The 20,538-nt window shown below is 42.5% G+C and overlaps 1 protein-coding gene and 1 long non-coding RNA gene across 3 annotated transcripts; both read left to right on the forward strand.

Annotated features, from left to right (window-relative positions):
* Nucleotides 1–10,289: 10,289 nt before the first annotated feature.
* On the forward strand, nucleotides 10,290–11,887 carry LOC128804955 (uncharacterized). Its single transcript, XM_053973300.1, has 2 exons — nucleotides 10,290–11,198; nucleotides 11,767–11,887. The coding sequence occupies exon 1, from the start codon at nucleotides 10,290–10,292 to the stop codon at nucleotides 11,196–11,198; it is 909 nt and encodes a 302-aa protein (XP_053829275.1). The 3' UTR covers nucleotides 11,767–11,887.
* A 30-nt stretch (nucleotides 11,888–11,917) lies between these two features.
* LOC128805132 (uncharacterized) lies at nucleotides 11,918–20,331 on the forward strand. Of its 2 annotated transcripts, none has more exons than XR_008436292.1 (3): nucleotides 11,918–12,024; nucleotides 14,857–14,969; nucleotides 20,130–20,331. It is a non-coding gene; the product is annotated as an uncharacterized LOC128805132 (long non-coding RNA). The 2 variants fall into 2 exon arrangements; XR_008436291.1 differs by lacking the exon at nucleotides 20,130–20,331 and adding an exon at nucleotides 17,098–17,516.
* The last annotated feature ends 207 nt before the right edge of the window (nucleotides 20,332–20,538 follow it).

Here is a 20,538-nt window from a genome sequence, read left to right on the forward strand (position 1 = left end):
GGCTCGGGGCGGCCGCCCGGGCTGCCGGCTGTGCCTCGTCGCGCCTCGCTGTCTGCCCTCGGTGCTCTCCGAGCGCCAGGCAATGTCCTGCGCCCGCGCATGTCCCTGTCCCCGCTGTCCCACCGATGTCCTTCACCCGAAGACAGCTGCTGTCGGGTTGCAGAAGGGCTTTCAGCCGGCTGCTGGAGGTCAAACGAGATGAAAATCAAATCCAGCCAGCAGTGAAAGGACAAACTCCAGTTCTCACAGGAAGCCTTGGTGAATGTTTAGTACGCTGAAAGGAGTTTCCAAGCCTTCACATGGAAATGTTTGCCTCTGCTCCTCCTTCTCCAATGATGCTTAAAATAAAGACTGCTATTTCAGCCATAAAAAGAGTTACACTACTTTAAGAGTTGATTTAATTATAGCTGTAGTGGTTTTAGTGTAGATTCATGAATTGCTTTCAAGATTTTCCTTCCGTGGCTAAATGGAAAGCTCTTAGTTGTGGCTTGGCAAATGCATGGTGAGGGGGAAATCTGCCAATGCCTTAAATAAACAGCTTGTTAGGGGTACAGCATGGGGTGACCATCTCTTGGGAAAATCGGATTGACTGGGGGTCCCACCTGCTCCTTTAATTCATGCACTCACAGTGCAAGTCCACATCTTCTTCCACTATTAAACAACAAAATTATCTGGAGAAAAGATTTTTCAAAGTCGAAGTGCTGCCACTTTTGTACATTTCCTTGGAACTTATGGACAATCGCACATTGTAAGTGGTGACCAACAGGTCACTTTTCCTCTTAAAAACACGAGTTCCCCCACTGTGCAGAGAAGTGGTGGTTTCTTACAGCATTACAGAAGCTGAAATGAGCTGCTGTCTCCTTTCTGCTGGATGATGTCATACCCCAGTTTCCTGGGTACCCAAAGTCCACAGAATGGAATCTGGACTCATTTGCTTTGTTTGTTTCCTCAGATGGCTGAAAAGTGAATGGACCTGTATTTTCTTCCCTGATGGCTATGATCCGCTGTCCCTGTGCTCCCAGACATGACTTGAATTAAAACAGCCATGTGGTAACTTGCTATTGCCCTGCTGACTGCACTGTGCTCTGCACTCCCCACCACAGGGCAATTCTTAATGGCATGAGCTGCATGCTTGCAAAACCCGGAGCTGTGTTTCCTTGCCTTCCTTTTCACATCCTCTTTGGCTTTGCTTTCTTCCTCAGCTGGCGTGTGCTGGCAGCCTGGCTGGGATTCAGTTCAAAGCCAGGACACATTCAGGTGTCCACGAGGAGGTGACTACATGAGCTCTAGTTTGCTCAAGCTTTCACTGTGGCCAGAGGAAATCTGGTTGGGACAGTCATGAGCAGTAAGAGAGGGATCTGGTCACACTAAAGTAGACACGCAGCTGGAACTCATCACTCAAGCAAAAGTGCTGGTTTTGCTTGGTGCTCTCCAGGTTTCCCTCTAGTAAGGAGGATCTTGTGTAGGTCTTGTGCCATACCTGCCAGCCTCACATGGCAGAGGTCTGGGTGCCTGGCTGGCTCTTTTTGGGCAACTGAATGTGTCATGCCATGGTAGGCCTGATGGATTGCTCTTTGGGGTGCATTCCCTAGACTAGGTCTCTGCTGACCTGGTAAGTTTGAATGGCTCACAGTATGTTGAAAGTAAACACCAATCCTGAGTGTAATCACATCCACTTCATCCTCATCCAGTGGCCCTGCTCTAATCTGCTAGACAAATAGTAACACCATCATTACCAAGTGTCTCAAATCTGCTAGGAAGTCAGCTGTGTGAGAAACAAAGATAACTCTGGCCAGTCGCTCTGCTTCTGGATGTTTGTGTGTACCAACACCATTTATCTCATTGGCCTCTGTCTGGCCTTGTTTCCTCTCCTCATCAATCCCTGTCCACAGCCACACCATTTCTAAACAGATGCTGGTTCTGCCCACCACAGCTGTGTGCAAACAGAGAGACAGCAAAACCCCAAAGGAAGCAAAAAGGACTTGTATACACAATATTGTGTACACACAATCTTTGGCTGGTAAGCACAGCCCTACCCCAAACGCCACAGAGCTCTCCATGTCTGAAACATGCGTGTTTTAGTCTGCTTGGGCAGACTGTTGCAGAAAACAGCCTGGGCTGTCCTGAATTGACCCTGCACCTCATGGAACAGGGTGGACAACGAAGCATTCCTGGGGGGTCACCTTGCCACTTGTGTCTGCTGGCCTTGGCCGTTTATGATGACTCTCTTAGGAATCGATGCCTTCTGATGCTGTGAAGGTCTCATCTCATGTGACATCCATTTACAAGGTGATCGATGCATAAATAGGCATTCTTTTGCTATGGGAAGGGCTCTTTGATGCCATTTTTATACTGGAAAATAGCTTCTTGGATATGAATTCAGGCAATAAGACGAAAATGTGTGAGACTAGCTTTATGCTAAAATGGCCCACTCCAGAATCATGTTGGGATGCCCAAAACAAGGTATCTGAGCCAAGGGATGTGCTACTAAAACAAGATGTCACTGGATACCTAATCCATCTGCTCCTATCACTGCCTCTCCAGCCTATCACCAATGCTTTAAGGAAAAGAGTTCCACTGTGAAAATATACAGAAATAAACCCCAGACTGTTGGAACTGAAGTGAGAGAAGACAAGAGAGCATCCAAGAGTGTCTGTCTAGCAAGTCTATGAGAAAGAGAGACAGCTAAAGAGAGAAGAGGGCTTAATGTGTAATGCAGTTGACTCCTTCCTTTCTTCCTTTGTGCTCCTCTGAAAGAAGTGATTAAGACTTGCTCCAGAATGTCAGTGGCACATCCCAAGACAGTGCCACTTATATTCAGCACGGGATATATCTCATAAAAGCTCTTCTGAAGTTTCTTTAACCATCTCCAAACCTCTCACACAGGACTAGTTCTGACATGGGCAAGTGTTGCAAACCTTGGTTGGTAACGTCCACAGCCAGCCAGCAGTGCCTTGAGAGACCATGGGTATTACCTCTCCTTGTTGTATGGAGTAGGTTGCTGTGTATTGTTCTTCTAGGTCACTCAGCAGTACTGATGGGAAACAAATTCTTCGTCTTACTCCGGAGGCCAGCATGGAACAAAGGCTAATTTATATATCTTGACTTTAGGGTTCGAATGTTGCTAGAAGAAATTTTTGGAGTGTCCACACAGGGCTTCTTGGTAAAAGGCCTGTTTTGTCATTGTATTCCTTCCTGGCACCTCTGTTGCAATTCCTAGCAGCTCACATCAGATATTACAAAATACTTGGTTTCCAAATGTTCTAGAATGGGCCAAGACAGGGCCACTCAGCTGCACTGGATGAGGAACTCAAAGCAGTGAGGCCAGAAGAGTCCTCTCTTCAGGGACTGGCTCTGAGGTGACTTAGAGCTATCACAGAGCCTGCTAGCCAGCTGGGTAAATGTCCTACATAGGTGGAATTTCTCATGCTCTACCACAAAGATTCCAGGGTGTTCTGGCTTAGCAATCTACAAATCTGCAAGGAACGGTGATTCACAGCGTTTCTTTCCTTGAAGGTATTACAGGAATAACCAGACTTCAGTCCTCAGCCTTCACATAGGCTATCCTTCTACCTGTGTGATGGAGGGAGTCTGAACTGAGTGAGAACCCAGAGCAATGAACTGTCTCAGCAGACTTCAGAAGGACATAAAAAATGTCCTTGGCTTCTCATATAGCTCATCACCTCCAAGCATGGCTTCATTTTGCCCTGGCTTACATAATCTCTGAGACATGCTGTGATTGCTTTTCCAGGGCTGAACAAGAGCATGCTCTCCTTGGGCACACTCTCATGCCTCTGGTAATGGGCTCGTAGGCGTGTCTTATAAGACAAAACAATCCCCCACACTGTTCTTTCCCTCAGTAAATCCTTTGGACATCATTCTCATTTCCATCCTGGTGCAGTGGGGATCCTCATCTACTGTCTCTCCCTTCTGTGTCACAGAAGTATGAATTTTCATTGCAGTGTTTAGTCCAAACAGACTCAGTGCCTTTTGATGCAGCCGTATCTTTTACTTTTCTCGATATCACAGAATAACAGAATGGGGCAGGTAGGAAGGAACCACAGTGGGTCATTTGGTCCAACCTCCCCGCTCAGGATTGCATCCAGATGGCTCTCAAATATCTCCAGTAAAGGGGATTCCACTCCTTCTCTGGCAATCTGTTCCAGTGCTCAGTCACCTGCACAGTAAAGAAGTTCTTCCTCATATTCATGTGAAATTTTCTATGCATCAGTTTCTGCTGATATCACTAATTGTTGTTAGCCTTGTGGCATTAACTGATGTAATATATACTGCTTTATGTCCCATATAGTGATTTTAATTTAATAAAATGAGAAGGTATTTTGCTTTCCTTCAGGATAATTCACTACTCTGTGCATATAACTGGAGAGATAGGGAGAGCATCTGTCCCCCCTAATTTTTTGGGGGAGCTCTACAATGAAATTTCTCAGGCAGTTTGGTTAGTCAGAAATGTGCAAAAAAAAAAAAAAAAAAAAAAAAACTCTAGAAAAATTCCCCTTCCTTTCCACACTAGAGTAGAGCTGAGTGGGAAGGTACCAGTGACTCATAGCATCCCTTCCAGCTGCTACAGGACAGTCACTACTTCTTCCCTGAGAATGGAACAGCAACCACGTGTGGTTGGTTGAACCCTGTGCTGCTACTGAAAGCAGATTTAACTTCCTCAGTCTCTGTTTCCATTCCAATGGCACCTGCATGTAATGGTTCACTGAAGAATTTTCACCAGTGCTCTTTAGATCTCCTGGATGCAGTGCAAGATCCAGCCATGGATCTCTGACCTATACTGCTTCACTTCTACTTGATTGAAACCATTATGATACTGGAATTATGAGTATTGATTACCTGTTCTATGGAAGTGCTTAGTTTCAAACCCAAGAGGTCTCTCAGATGTTAGGTGTTACACAGACAGAACATAAAAAAGAGACCTTAGCCCAGAGTTTACAGTCCAGATTAAGAGTATGTAGAGCAGGCTGTTAAACAAAGAACTGTCTAGGGAAAAGTATCAGGTAGGGAAAAAAAGGGTCTGTAAAAGATAATGTAGGAATCTAAAATAAAACAAGTTTTGAGATCAAAGTTGGGTTTTACTTACACCATTATTGTTTGGTCAGAACATAAAGTTTGGAATCAAATTCACCAGATAGCTGTGTCTCTTCTTGACTGACCTGGTGTAGTTGTATATTTTGCACATGCCATTAATAAAACACACTAGTTTTCACAAACAGTGTGAAATACCATAGTAATTTTTAAGCCATGAAGCAAAATACCTAGTTCTTAATAAATTTTCTATGAGAAAGCAGCTAACAAGTAGACACAGAGAGACAAGTGCTCTGCCTGTCACAGACACCTACTTTGGAATAAAATCCCTACTGACTGGAGCAAGTCTAGATGACTAAAACTACGTCAGATGAATCCCATGTTGGCCACACAATATTAATTTCACTTCACTCTGTGTGTGTTATGATCAGGATTTAATCAGAAGATCATAAAATATGCTTTTTAAGTGCACCTCTGATTCATGTGCAAGATGGACTATGGAATCCCTCACTGCTGTACCCTCAGTGTTACCAAAATGTTATTTAATTTCTAGATTGCTTCTCTGGAGTAATGTAGTGACATCATCATGACAATTTTATAAATCAAGAATTTATGGTGCACAGAAATTAAGATTAGAATTGCCACCTTCCCCAGCTTCAGTCTCCTGATGCCTGGCTTTCCAGAGTACTCAAATGGGTGTAGTGCTTGTCTCAAGCATGGTACTGCTTCAGTTGTAGCCTTTGGTAGTCCTACACACTGCACACCACTGATCCTCAAGCCAAGCACCCTAAGACATGATCACCACTTAGAAAACAAAAGTGAACCAAAAAAGCAGAAGAAACCAAAAACAACTAGCAAAGTTTCACTAAGTGAATTCCCAGATATCACAAAGCTAGGAAGGTGCTAAGGCACTGAAGTAAAGTGCTGTTATTCAGGGTTTGTCCAGTGACTCTTACCATGTCATTGTCCTTCTCTATAAACTTCTCTCCACATGTCTTATGTCCCTTGTATTTCTGCAACAAAAGAGGTATAAAGGGAGAGGAGTCACCCTCCTTCACTGTACAAATCTGATCACCCCCAAAACAAGCTTTTTCCAGCTCTTTCCATGAAATAGAATTCCAGTGCAAAAAGACCCAGGTGGCTTCAAGGACCTATCATAACGTTTTTTCATAGAGGATTGGGTAAAATCCTCTGACTGTCTCATTGCCTGACTTTTCCAGATTTGACTCTGCAAACTTAAGAAGGTTTTAAAAAATAATTTTGTCTGCAATGTCCTAGTTTTTTTAAAAAAAGAAAATGAGAACAAAAAAATTGTAAGTTCTATCATGTGGCAGCATCTTACTATCTCCATGATACCACAGTTGGCTTGGGACCTCTAAATCTACAGTATTGACCTCTTCCTGAGAACTTTTTTCAAAAGGAGAGACAGCAACAACATCCTTGATATTATATTATGTCAGACATGGGGTTTCACAGAGACTTGCAGGAAGCAGAATAGCTCCACATATGCATCCCAAGGCCTCTGTAGAGAGATGGGCTTTACTGGTTAACACAATATCCTTTCTACTTATTCATTCTCTCTTTGATCCCACCTGTCTCATCTCTTCCAGTATGTTTCTCTATTTCCTGTCTCTGGCTCCAGGTACTAATCCTGTTCTCTTTGCCCGTACTTCCGCTCATTTCATTCTCTGCTCTGTCAGTTCCATGAGTTCATTTATTTCCAATGTCCTATTCTATCACCAGGCTACCAGTCAACTCATTATTTCTTTGGCTGACTCTCCACTCCTCCCCATGTGTCTGGCCTGGATCTTCCTGGCTGCCACTTCCAATTCCAGTCCCAGATTCTTTCTCCTACTTTTCATCCCCAACACATTTATCATACACAGTCAATCATTTAAGAGCATCTAAGTATTACTCAAAAGTCAAAAATTGAAAGGTGTAATTATTTTTCTGAGAGATTTATTTGCTACAGACACCTACTATTTTATCTTTTATTGGTAGGCAAGCGGTTCTCAGCCTTCATGCTCATGCATAGCTCGTCCAGGGTGATGCTGCACTCTGCTGGAAGTGCCGAGTTCTGCTACTTGCACTTTTTAGTCTGCTCCCCTATTTCCTGCAATTAGTTTGCGCTTTTCAATACGTTACTACTTTGCAGCATCGATTTTCATGAAAGCTGACTGACAGCCCTCTTTCTGATTTGACTTCCATTATTCTCAAATTCTAGGTCAAAAGAAAACCAGAGGAAGATAAAAAGATATCCGATCATCCAGGTGTTTCCTTTGTCTTTGCCAGTCCCCCGTTCTGCAAGTGCCATCTCCTGTGAGAATTCTCCATAGTCCAAGCCCCTTTGACCAAACATCCCAACTATGATAGGCTCCAGGCATCTTTCTGTAGTTCCTCTTCTTTAGAAGCACCGCTAAGGGAAGGTCTGCATGAAATTTGCAAACAATCAAGGACTCAACTGGTCTAATTAAAACAGAATGTACTAAGAATGTATAGGAAAACCAGAGTGGACTGAAAGGACTTGTCTGAGCAACTAACTCAGTTTACTCAGTAAATGTCAGCTACGGAGGTACATCTTGGATTCATTACAAAGGAAGCAATATCTTACTTGTCCTCTGCTCCTATCCTCGGGCAGCTGTCAGCAAGACAATCTCTTCCTTCCTCTCCTTTCTGATCCTCTTGACTACAGCGTCTCAGAGACACAGCCTCCAGTGTCCGACATGTCTTGCCCCTACTGCTCCCACAAACACCGTTCCTTTATAGCCTGTGACCACTTTTGATGTTCCAGTTGTGACAGATTTCATTACCTTATAACATGCGCTGGTCACAGTTGTATTTCAACAATGAAATGTCTGCACCATCTGGGATAAGAGTCTCTCTCCTCTCTACAGTGGTTAACACCTTCTAACATGACCCCCATCCCTGCCCCCTCCAGCTAACTCTGGAGTTATATTTCCCAATTTCCTTTCTCAGAACTTGGCATTTCAAAAGCCTCTTTGATCTTGCCATCACCTCAGCATGCCTGAAGGGTAAAGATGTATAGACCATGGTTTGCATGTCAGTCTCCCCTCATTCAAGGTGTTGGACTGGCTAGGTCGATTTGTCCATAAAGCAACAAGACTGTTATTTTCATATCATTTTATTATTGATACTTCTCCATAACACTGAGGAATTATTGACAAATTAAAGTCCATCCATCCCAGTGACTAGGGAATTCACTGCCTTTTGGTCCATAGAGTTCTGTTTCTGGACTGCTTTTCATTTTGCCTTTTTCATATATCTCGTGTTTAAATCATGATTGCCCTGAATTGTCAGCAAATCAAAAGAAGATTTCAGATCAGGGGAATGACAAGTAAAATGAAAAGTACAACACTGCACTTCTGACTCTTTATTTATGGCAGAGACAGGTATGCAGGATCTGAAAGGCCTCACCTATAAAGAGTAAGTCCAGTCAAACTTTGGAGAATAAATTTAAACCATGTGTTCACACAGGAATGGTGTCATACTACTTAACTGATAATACCCTGATCACTTAAGAGTACAAATGCAGTAATTTTGCTTCTCCAGTGCCATGCAGCAACAAAAGGCAGTATTTTATTCTACAGAAACCCAGGACAATTTCAAACTATATAGTTTTAACTGAAGGACAACCTCAAAAACCTGTAACTCTTTTACCCTGCTCCAGCTCAGGTACTTTCCTCTGACACTGTTCATAACATAAGCACTTCACCAAGGGCCCTGAACACAGGAAGGACCCAGTAGGCATCTTCTTTCACCATATTATTTTGCATACTTGTAAGCCAGCTGCTGTTTCTGAGCTGTTCTCATACAGCTTAGTTCCTCTTAGAAAACTACATGTATTTTCCCTTAGCCCAATTTTTTTACCACTAATTTTGAAAACAGATTTTATTTTGTAGATGCTACTGCCATAGCTAAACAGTAACAGCAGGTATTGCACACTGCTGCATCTAGAAACCGGGATTTCAGAAGAGAACTGGGATCTCACGGTATTTGTGATGCCAAATAATGTTGGTGATAATGTAATGATGATTATTATGATGACTATTATCCCACTGGACAATGCTTGCATTTGGAACAAAATGTCAAGCTAAAAGGGTCAGTTCCTATTAATCTTAATGGAAAATGTTTTGAAGAGATGCTAAGAGCATAAGCCATTTCACCTTTTAAATGGAAACTTTTGTTTTTTAATTTAGGAGGGCACATAATTTTGAATTTTATCTAATTTATTATTAAATAGGTGGAAAAGTGTTAAAATCAAAATAAAACTACTTTTCCATTTTTTTAGTGGATCTATTTTATTTTCTATTTGGATTATTTCTTCATGAAAATATCTAAAGTGGTGACTTTTGGCTAGTTTTAGAGCAAGACTCAGTTTTCTGCTACAAATCTTTCCTGCAGAGCTAAAATGCCACTTGCCTGGGGTGTGTATATGCAAGTTACCCACCAAGCTCACAGATCACAGCAGGCCTGTGGGTGACAGCAATAGAATCACAGAATCAAATACGTTGGAAAAGATTTTTGAGATCATCAAGTCCAACCTATGACTGAACACAACCTTGTCAACTACACTGTGGCACTAAGTGCCACATCTGGTCTTTATTTTACCACCTCCAGGGACTGTAACTCCACCACCTCACTGGGCAGCCCATTCCAATGTCTAATCACCTTTTCTGTGAAGAAATCCTCCTAATGTCCAACCTAAACCTGCCCTGGTGCAGTTTTAGACTATGTCCTCTTGTCCTGCAGCTGGTTGCCTGGGAGAAGAGGCTGACGCCCGTCTGGCTATACCCTTCTTTTAGGGAGCTGTAGAAAGTGTTAAGGTCACCTCTGAGCTTCCTCTTCTCCAGGCTAAACATCCCCAGCTCCCTCAGCCACTCCTCATAAGACTTGTGCTCCCCAACCTTCCCCCACCCCACAGGGGAAAATGCAAGAAAATACAAAATTAACGTGGAGAGGTATTTAGGCAAGAAGGCTGGATGTCGACTCAGATGAACCTGGGTCAAGCTCCATGAGGTGCCAAGGACGCAGCACTGCCCCGAGGCTCGGCACGGCACCTCAGCGTCTTCAAAGGGGTAGTGGGGGAGGCAGTGGTAATGTGCGGGAAAGGTTATAGCATGAAAATGAAAATCCTGCTCTAACCAGCCAAAAGGCACCACTTTAGATAGTTTCACGAATCTGAATATAAAATTAAACGGGCCCACTGAAAAGTGGAAAGGATGTTTTATTCAGACCTTAACACTGTTCCACCAATTCAGCATAAATTAGCTAAAATTCCAAGCGATTTCCCAGGCCGTTTTCCTGCCTTTTCTAAGGCGGCTCCAGGACACGCCGGGCACCCGCTGCCCTGCGTTCCCGGGGCACACGCGGTGGATGTGCGGCGGTGCCGGGGATCGCGGCCCTTCCTGCGCCGCCCTCCGCGCCCGCGCTGCTCCCCTGCGCTGCCCCCGCCCTGGGGGATGCTGGCAGCGGCGGGCGGGGACGCCTGCGGCTGGGAAAGGCCGTGGCTCTGCCGGCTCCCAGCTGCAGGGGCTCGGTCTTTCCCCCGCTGCCTCCTCCTCGCGGCGGAGGCTGGAGCCTTGGGACGGGATGACCGTCGGGAGCGATTGCGTGAAGCTCTGTTAGACGGCATGTGGCTAACTGGGGGCCGCGGGCAGCTGAGGGGACACAGCAGAAGGTTTCCCCTTGCCCGTCGCTGGCAGGGGAATTGCAGCGCCTTCCTTGAGGGGCCGGTGCCTTCAGGAGGGGCCGGGGCAGAGCCCCTCGCCCGCCTCGGGTCCCGCAGGGCCCGAGCAGGGGGACCTCCTCCCGCTCTCGCCCCGGAGCATCTCCTCCGAGGTGTAGAAACCCCTCAGGGACAAGGGCTTGAGCAGTCCTTCCTCAGACCGAGGCAGAACGAGCGCTCCGGTGCCGGCGAGGGAGAGCCCTCAGGGGCCTGGAGGCGCTCAGGCAGCGTGCCCGCTCCTCCGCGGCCGGGCTGCCCACGGGAGCGCCAGGGCTCTCCCCAGACGGATGTGCTGAGGAGATGCCTCATAGCCCACCCAGGGCAGCGTCTGGGTAATCCCAGTCTGAGTCTCGGCTGGCTGCAATTCCACCTGGAAAAGGGACGCTACAATCATAGTATCTAAGTACTATTTCAGAATATTTAGGGTTCTACTAAAGGTATGTGTGAAACTCGAGTAAAATCCGTCGCAGAAAAACTTTCTGCTGGTCTCTTTCATTCGAAGCTGTTATCTCCTCCTGCTTTGCTCATCAGAGGGAAAAATCTAAAAATGACATTTGGTTTAGATATTAAAAATAACAGTGAAATAAAGTAGCAGTGAGAGAGCAGAGTGAGGGTCTCTGCCAACAGGGTACAACAGACCTAGGGCAAAATGGCTGCTGCCTTTGTGCATCAGCAGCAGGGATGGCGACATGGGGAAAATGCACACAGCTCCCTGTTCCCCAGCCACATTCCTCGATGCCGCCCATCATCCTGTGCACGCCTAAAGAGGCGGGTTTTGCTCTGAAACTTGTGGGTGTCTGCATTTGCAACTTATTAAATAATGTGCAATCTCAGTATTTTGCCTTTTTAAAGGGTCTTTGAGTGGTCAGTATTAGTATTACTTGCTGTTAACCCTAAGGTGCTGTTCATGAGTATCGTAAGGGCTTGGATATTTCAAATTTGCATTTGTATTTTTTTTTGGTGTATAATAGGGAAAGTGTGTGTTTGAGACCAGTTTGAGGGGATTTTGTGTCACCAAAGGCATTAGCTCCAGTCCTGCTACTCCAGTGGAAGGGAGAGAGGTTACCAGGTACTGGGCACAGTCATCTTCACAAAAAACTGGAGTTTTTTGTGAAGAGTCTGTGTCTCTTCTCCAGCTTCCGAATCAGTTTGGAAAGGACAGTTGATATCAGAGGTGATAAAATTTAAAATCAGAAGCAGCCTGAAGATGCTTAGTACCTGACACACAGGTAAAGTAACAGATGAGGGAGAAAAAAAAATTCCTGTTTTCTCACAGCTATTTTGTGATTGCCTAAGGATGTAAATGAGGCAGAGTTTGCAGAGATAGTTAACATGTTTTATTAGGTTATAAAGCTTATAGACCTAGAAAAAGACATACTAGCTCTTGGGCTCTTACATGCACATAAGCACTTAAGAGAGTTTACCTGTTTCCCCAGTTACATTTTTTTTATATTGAGCTGAATATTTAAATTTTCAGGTGTCTGAATCTGTCAGAGCCTTTCAAGAACTTTCTCAGAGCTTGTTACACAAATTTTGTATTTTATTTCTTTCATTGTATTAAATTTTGTCTTTTATTTGTTTTCTTTGTATTACATTTCTTTCAGTTTATTTATTTTACAACTTGATGTATGCATACGCAGTGCCCTGATTGCATTTCGTAATGCTAATACAAATTATGGAAATGGAAAGAGAAATATGCAAAAAGTTCTTTCCAAGAAAAAAAAAAGTTGGTTATTATAGCAGTTAAGCATACAGAAGACTGTAAATGCACATTGCAGGAAGTGAGAATATCTTGTACTGCATACGCAATTTAGGATGTGTCACTTTCCAGTCTACTCTTACTTCCCAGTAATAGCTGCTATCCATCAGAGGGCACTCCTGATCCTACAAAGAAATAATGTGGTTTGCTAGAACAATAGTGAACAGCCAGACTTTCCTAATCTGGAAACATGCTTTACATGATTTATATCCCATTGGCATCTGGATTATGAGTCAACAGATGATAAAGTCAGATATTTATGACACCTCCATTTACCACCCTTTACAGCGCAGTGCTAAATATCGTATAACTGATGCACTTGATTTAAAAGTCACTTGCAGCATAGTAGTTCTAGTGATTTCTTCACAATTTAATATGGTGCTTAGCTCAGGCTGCGAGGGAAGTTTGCTAAAAGGAATGATTAACAATAGGGCCTGTGTTCCTTTAGCAATGTCCTTGTAAGAGTGTTAGTGCAGCAGTGTCCATGTAAGAGTGTTAGTCTGGGTCATGATACTGAGTCTGCTGTAATGTGGTGTGTTCTTACTGACATTGACCTAGGAGCAGCTTGTCTGGTCATGTGTGAGAGGAGTCAGACAGGTTAGCTGTGTGATTAGCAGAAAAGTTTGGTAAGCTTTAATATTTCCTTTTTTATGATCTTATACCCAGGTGAATTTTGCCTTATATGTCCTTTTGTATGAGTGTCCTTTTTTTTTTTCCTGTGAGAAACATTCCTAAAGTATGCATTTCTTTCTTTTTTTTTTTTAAATGCACTTCTATCCTCTCTTTGAAGGGGAGCACTTTTTTCTCCTTGCAAAGCAAAAACTTGAAAACAGTTTCTGGTTCTTGAAAACAATTTCAGGAGTTTAGAACAAAATGTTCACAAAAACAACAAATCAACTACCAGAACTTTTCTTTTTCCCTTTCCATTGAGGAAGGGGTTACTCAATGACACCTCTAACCCTAAGTCAGGCAAAAAAGCAGGGGAGGAACGTGTCACACCTTGGTTTTTTTACCTCCAGCCTCAGCCCCACAGGGTATTAGAAGGTTTATTCCTTGAGAATATGCAGCTTCATGCAATTGGTTATACGCGGTCTCCTTTGTACCCGTGTCCAGACTTCATAGAGGGATATGACAGAGGGAACAGCAGGCATTGCTCACATGGCTGATCCACTGGTTTCAGTGTTGAAATTGCACCATGCTGCTGTGATGGTACAAATTGAGCTGACATCTAGCTTGACTCGAAATCCCATCCCATCAGTGTGTCTCCGGGAGAATTCTGGAGAGAATTTGCTGGCCTTTGCCACTGCTGTTCTATGTCAGTTGATGGCTGGAGAGCAAGTGTACGTAGGCATCTTCAGAGGGGGTTTTCAAGTTTCCTGGAGTGCAAAGGGAAAGCTGTCTCCTTCATATTGTCATAATAGGCTCATTACTTCTCTAGAATTAATTTGCATCCTAAGGCATTGGGAAAATAACATGACAGAGGTCTGATTACTTATTACTGTGTCTCATATAGATGACAGAAATACCCAATATGAGATTAGAGTTTGCTTTTTATGACTAAAATGATCTTGTTTCCTGTATGTAACTTGCTGTTGAGTTTTGGGCTTTTAGGAAGTGTTGCTGTTGAGTCAGCTGTTTCTGTTTATGGTGTAGATTCAGAAATACTTTTAACTGAGCAAATTCATCCAGAGCTTTTTTTTGTGGCATATTAAAATGTCTTTACTGATAGCAAAGAATATGAAAACAAAGTGTGGGTTGGTAGTACATGCCAAAAGTATATTTCTCTTCAACCGGTCAAATATTTCCAAGCTGGGAACAAGAAACATTTTTAATGGCCTGGCACACTCACAGGGAACTGCCTGAGGAACGTGTGTGTGTATACACTGAGCTCCCAAAGGTTGACTGGAAGCATGTAGGAATGGATAGCCCCTGGGCTGGGTGGGATTTGGCCTGGATCAAACATCCATGATGGCTAAGGTGAGGAGAGCCAAGCAATTGTCACCTGCTGGTGGGATACTTGGACTTTCTGCTTCAGGCCATGGCCAGATAACCTAAATCCCACCTCATTCCCTCTTCCTAGCCTGTGGGGAGAGCCAGGCAGCTTTGATGGCTTCTGGAAAGCAGCCCAGAGACCACAAACTGGGCAGGGAGCTAGATAAAGGAATAGGGAAGTGGAGTTAGCTTTGTTTGGTAGGAAACATGGACAGAACGTCCTGACATGCTGAAAACTGAGATTTGGGGGTAATCACAGCTATTTGAATGTAGCTCTTCCGTTCAGTAGTTGTTTCTTCCACCTTAACAGGGAAGTACGCAGCTGAACTGCTGAAGAAGAGGCCAAGGTCAGTCACACTGCTCATGAGAGGAGTAGTGTCCACCATAACCCATGCAGTCAGGGGCCAAGAACTGATGGAGACTGTAAGTTCTGTGTGATTAGAAAAACACAGACCTCCTATTTTGACATAAGTTCTAACTCTCCCTTAGAAGGACGGTATAACAGATTTTCTGTGGTTCAGACTTATACCTATTTGGTTTTGATTTTTTTCCTCCATGGGAAATTATGACAGAGAACTCTTGTAATTACTTGGCTAGAAAATTACTTTAAACTGTCTGTTGTTGCTGTCTATTTTGAAAGTATTTATCTTATCAGTGTCTCCTTTTCCCCATATTTATCTCACACTTTCTCAAGATTTATTAAATGCTTTTCTGCTGGAAAGGGTTGTGCAGGGGATTTCTGCTCCTCTTAAATCAAGGGCAGCGGTCATAAGACTGCATCTGATCAATGAACTGTTTTTTATATTTCCTTGAAATGACCCATTCATGGAGCAAAATGATCCAGGAATAAAGACATTGTCTGAAATTCAGAGGTAAAGTCCACCTGGAAATAACCTCCACGGGATTTAGGTGCAGTGATAGCAGCCATTACAGGTCTCATGATCTGCCACCCTGTGCTGTCCCAGAGCAAACAGAAGAGGGCTGTTGGGGCACCACATTTTCTGCCATCTCTGAGCTAGGAGTGGTTACCTCTGGAATTGGGAAAAGGCACAGCCTGGGACACTGGTGTCTTAGACTGCCTCAGCTGGGCCTGTCAAAGGCTGTTCCATGAATCCCAAGCAGAATAAAGGGCTTGTTCAGTGACGACCTTCCAAGCAACCCTGATGAAGCTGAGCTCATCCTATTTGTCCTAACTACAGAAGTGATGTGTGAGGTTGGCTGAAACATTGGGAGTGTAGAGATGCTGGAGAGGGACAAAGTGGAGGCTACCAAGGTGGCCAGAAGCCTGGAGGACATGCCTTTTACAGAAAGGTGAAGGGTGCTGTGCTTGTAGAGCCTGATGAGGAAGCAACTATGGGCAGTCTGGAGCTGCTTGAAGGCAAGCTGTGGAGATGATGAAGTGAAACCCTTCTTCATAGCTTCAAGTGGCCAAAAAAGGGTCACAACATCAAATTGTGACTGTGGAAGTTAGAATGGAGGCAAGGAATAATGTTTTTGCTTTGGACGATTGGAGCAGGGTACCCAAAGAAGAGGTAGAATAACTATCCCTAAAGTTTTGGGGACTTGACTAAGGAAAACCATGGGTGGTTTGGTCTGGTGCTGGTGATAGTCCTGCAGACAGACAGCTGAACTAGATGACTTCCAGAAGACCCCTCCAACATCAGCATTTTGGTGATTGTGTGAACAATGTACAGTTTTTTCACAAAATCACAGAATCAATTAGGTTGGAAAAAACCTCCAATTAGGTAGGAAAAGACCTCTGAGATCACTGAGTCCAATATTTGGCCAAACACCCCCATGTCAAATAGACCACGGAACTAAGTGCCATGTCCAGTTTTTTCTTAGGAACTTCCAGGGATGGGGACTCCACCACCTCCCTGGGCAGCCTGTTGCAATGCTTGACAATCCCTTCTGTGAAGAAATTCCTCCTAATGTCTATCCTGTCCAAGCTTTTTGCCCAAGATAGACTTTTAAAAAGCATATTTGCAAGTTACAACATCTTGCAACTCCGAAGAGGGGATTTTTTAATAAAATTGATACCCAGAAGTGTTCACAGAAAACTTACAACACTGCTTCTCAGTGTTTTAAACAATGCCAGTGTAGCTGTAGGCTTTGATTAAAATGATCTTCATTTTGAACAATCATAAAAAATGAAGTTCTGCCACTTAATTCACACAAAATAAAGAACTTTTCTTTACTTTTCTTTCATAGCACTGAATAAGCACTGTAGTTGATTAGGTATTTCTCCCTATCCAGTATGTATGAATAGCTGCTGCACATGCATGTGTGTGCGTATAGAGGATATCTCTAGAAAGGATAAATGCAAACATTTTTTCACTCAGCAGACTGCTAGCTCTCAGTTGTCACCTCATAACTATAAATAATAGCTTTGGAGTTAGGTATATTTCAGACAGAGGCACAGAAAGAGCAAGCAAATAGAGTTATTTTTTTTTTCTCTGTCATTGGCACACCATTGTTCCGCTGTGGTCAGTGGTAGGATGTACAAACAGTATTTCAGATTCCATAGGAACCTGTTTCCTATTTATACTAGGCTAGCATCATGTGTTACTCGACCGACTGGAGGGATGGGAATGATAACCAGCAGCTTTCTTGGGCAAGAAAGAAGAGGTGCTCTTCCCTATTTAATAAAGAGGCAGAAACTTGAAACAAAATTGGACTAAGATATATGCTTTTAGAACTTGAATTTGCCTACATCAGCTAAGTTTTGTCATAGCAGAAGTGCAAAGAGGAATGTGGGAATGCTTTCACCAGGTTGTCTTCATCTGGAAAAACAAAGCAAGAAAGTAATCAAATGTTAACCAGAAATTGAACATTAGCCACTTCTATGAGTCTTCAAACATTAACATCTATGGAAGGAATACTATATTGCTGTGGCTTTTCCTCAGTGCATTTGCAGGAAATGCCAAACCGTAATGCTCTCCAGTTAAAGACATGAGTCCTCTGACAGAAGGAAAACACACATGTAACTAATAGATTTTCTTAATAAATTTTATTGAAGTTATCTTTGTTTGTTTGTTTGTTTGTTTAAGTCAGCTTTTTGCTATAATAGTTTCTATGGCATCACTAAGAGAAAAGCAATGCAGTGCTTGCACACAGCAGTACTCTGGCAGTGTCCTGCTACTCAAATGCACCCCAGTTTGCTCCTGTTGCATTAAGGGTGTTTTAAAATGGACCATCATTTACAGAATCCATCTAAAGTAGTTCTCAACTGACCCTGCAGTGCATCTTTATTACCATTTCCTCTGCCACATATTTGTCCTTGGAGAGTTACAAAATGCAAAGACCAAGTGGTTGTTCAGGTTCACTGAAATGCACAGGAAGGATTTCCACTGATAATTTCAAATTCTGTGCTAACTTCATGGAAAAAATATTTAATATCACTAGTAACCTGACCATAGAATTCCCCATGCCACTTTATGGTATATTTTCATGCAGTTTTAAAGAAGGACAAGCCACACTTGAGTCTGATATAACTTACCTAAAAATTTTCGAGACTTTTTTCATAATGTTAACCTGCCATCTGAGATTCAGAGAATAATTGTTGTGGATTTCTAAATTTGTATCATGCCAGATTAATGCTTTGCAGTTTGCCTACATGAAGCTGAATTGCCAAAGTCTAGTCTGTTGTTGCAGTGATGTCCAGTCAGCTCTGTGGCTGATAAGTGGACTTATCTGTGACTAATCAGGCACAGAAAGTCAAAAGGAAATACAGATCCATTGGTTGCACTAAAATTAAAAGCACCATGTGCTCTTTCAAAATAAATGACTCAAAGTCAGTTTCCAGTTAAGATTCAGTTTTATCTTTAAATACATTATTGTAGAAGACTTCTTACATCAGTATTGGAAAGACTAAATGATCTGCTCAAATTCGCCTTTCTGCTTATTTTATGCTTTCACTGTTATCATTAAGAGAATTCTTTGGACACATTGCAGTAGAAATTACTGGTGTTTTATAAATGTATCTGTACTTTCCTATTTATTTTGGTACCAAAGGGCCAATGGCAATTATGTACAGTAATGCAAGTTCTTAACGCTTAAGTCTGGTCCTGTGTGTATAATAAATGAGATCTACTCCGAAGAATTTGGAAAGCCAGGAGGTTGCAGGGTTAGCCTGCTATGGAATACCAGGGGACTGAGGCCCTGATCCCCAGTCCATTCTTATTTGTAAAAGCACTTCAGCACATATGTATCTCTAGGCATGTGTTTAAGACCCATTGACATCAATGAGACTTTAGCTGATGCTTAACCTCTGAGCATATGCTTAAGTTTCCTGCAGAATAAGGAGGGCCTTGAGCATATGCTTAAAAATACCCTGCTGAATTGCTGATCTCTCTCAGGCCTCTAGCCTGCCCCAAATACAAACCTTTACTTGCTCCACTAGGTCACTTGTTTTGGCTTGGACTTCAGATTTTTTCCTTTTTAGCATTTCCTTTTCACTCAGCTGGCCAGATCTCTTTTCTACAACCCCCATTATCACACACACATGGTGTTCATTATCACTCCACATTGCTCCACATTACGAAGTCAAGTACCCAGTTGGTTAATTTAATGCTTTCAGTGAAAGTGCTATCTATTTATAGTTTTCTGCAAATTTAAAATCATGTATGGGAAAAAGCTGTTGTCAGTTAAACAAACATGTTGTTTATATTCAGGTGCTACTGGGATACAAACATTTCACTATAATCTTTTCACACTCTCACTGTGCAACATTATTACTGTATTAGGTGGGATATTTAAAAGATTCCAAAAATCCATTGTAGCTCTCTCAGGCTTTGGGATAAATTCTAATTACTCCTGGCCACAGTATTTAGTGCAGAAGATTTTCTTACCAAAAATACTGTTTTGTTAATGCCTATTTTTTATGTTTTTTTCTTCTTTTATGGTTTTCTTCATTTCCACTGGAAATTTTCAATTTCCTGCAGCAAATACCTCCCAAAGTTTTTTTTTTTTTTCATACTAAATCATGTTTCATAAATAAGTATTTCTGAATCATTTTAATTTATACTACTGGGGCTTTTTGGCAAAACCCTTGATATTTTGAATCAAAGTGAAGCTAAAACACTCCTTTAAAATTTTCAAAAATTTCCCATGATAAAAACCTGCAACTTTAAAGGAAAAAGTTCAAATAAAAATTCCTTTTTTCACTTCCCATGTGAAATAAAATGTGACACATTCCTTTTACATATAGTTAACAATGCAAAATTTACCTGGTGTCTTTTACTACTACCAAGAGAAGCTTGTGAAAGAATAAGCTAAATATGGGCTGTGACTGATTTGAATTTTTATGCAGTAGTTGTGTTAGAGGACCAACTGTCCTGATCCAAGCCATGGCTGTGAAACCCCACAAAATTAATGGGTCTCAGTATAAGTGTTTCTTAGGCCTAGTAAAGGCTCTGAATGCACCTGCAACTCATGGTTTTCTGTTAGAATATAGAAAAATCCTAGCACGCACCTTGGTGCATGTAAAAAGATAAAACATATCCCAATGCTAACAGTTGTCTTTGGAAATGAAAATTATCATTTACTTAGCTGTTGCTTTCATTATTTGATGTCCACTTTCAGATGTTTGCCATTGAACATTCATGACTACAATGGTTTCTGCTGCACATGCTGTTTGAATACATTTCTTGGACGAGTCCAGAAAACCACCAATCAACGAACTGAAACTCGAGCTCCTACTCTACTTGTCAAGAGATTCTGGATCCTCACATTACATCAAAAAATAACAAACTGCTAAGACCATTTCATGCTTTGTTGGCTTCAAATAAACCAGAAGTACCCTGAAAGAGGTTTCTTCCAACTTTCATTTGCATCTGAATTTGCCAAAATTCAGATGTTCAGATGTTCGACTTTTCTCCTGGCTTCAGTTGCTGCAGCTTACTACTAGGGCAGTGGCTTTTGATTTCCTTGTAAGTAAGGAAGGCACTTTTTTTTTTTTTTTTACACTGAAGCCACGTGGTTCAGGCATAAG

This window comes from Vidua macroura, chromosome 3 (genome assembly GCF_024509145.1).
Source record: "Vidua macroura isolate BioBank_ID:100142 chromosome 3, ASM2450914v1, whole genome shotgun sequence".
NCBI classification, from domain to species: Eukaryota; Metazoa; Chordata; class Aves; order Passeriformes; family Viduidae; genus Vidua; species Vidua macroura.

Excerpts from the sequence above, each read along its gene's own strand:
- LOC128804955 (XM_053973300.1), top strand. The coding sequence starts at position 10,290 with ATGTTTTATTCAGACCTTAACACTGTTCCACCAATTCAGCATAAATTA.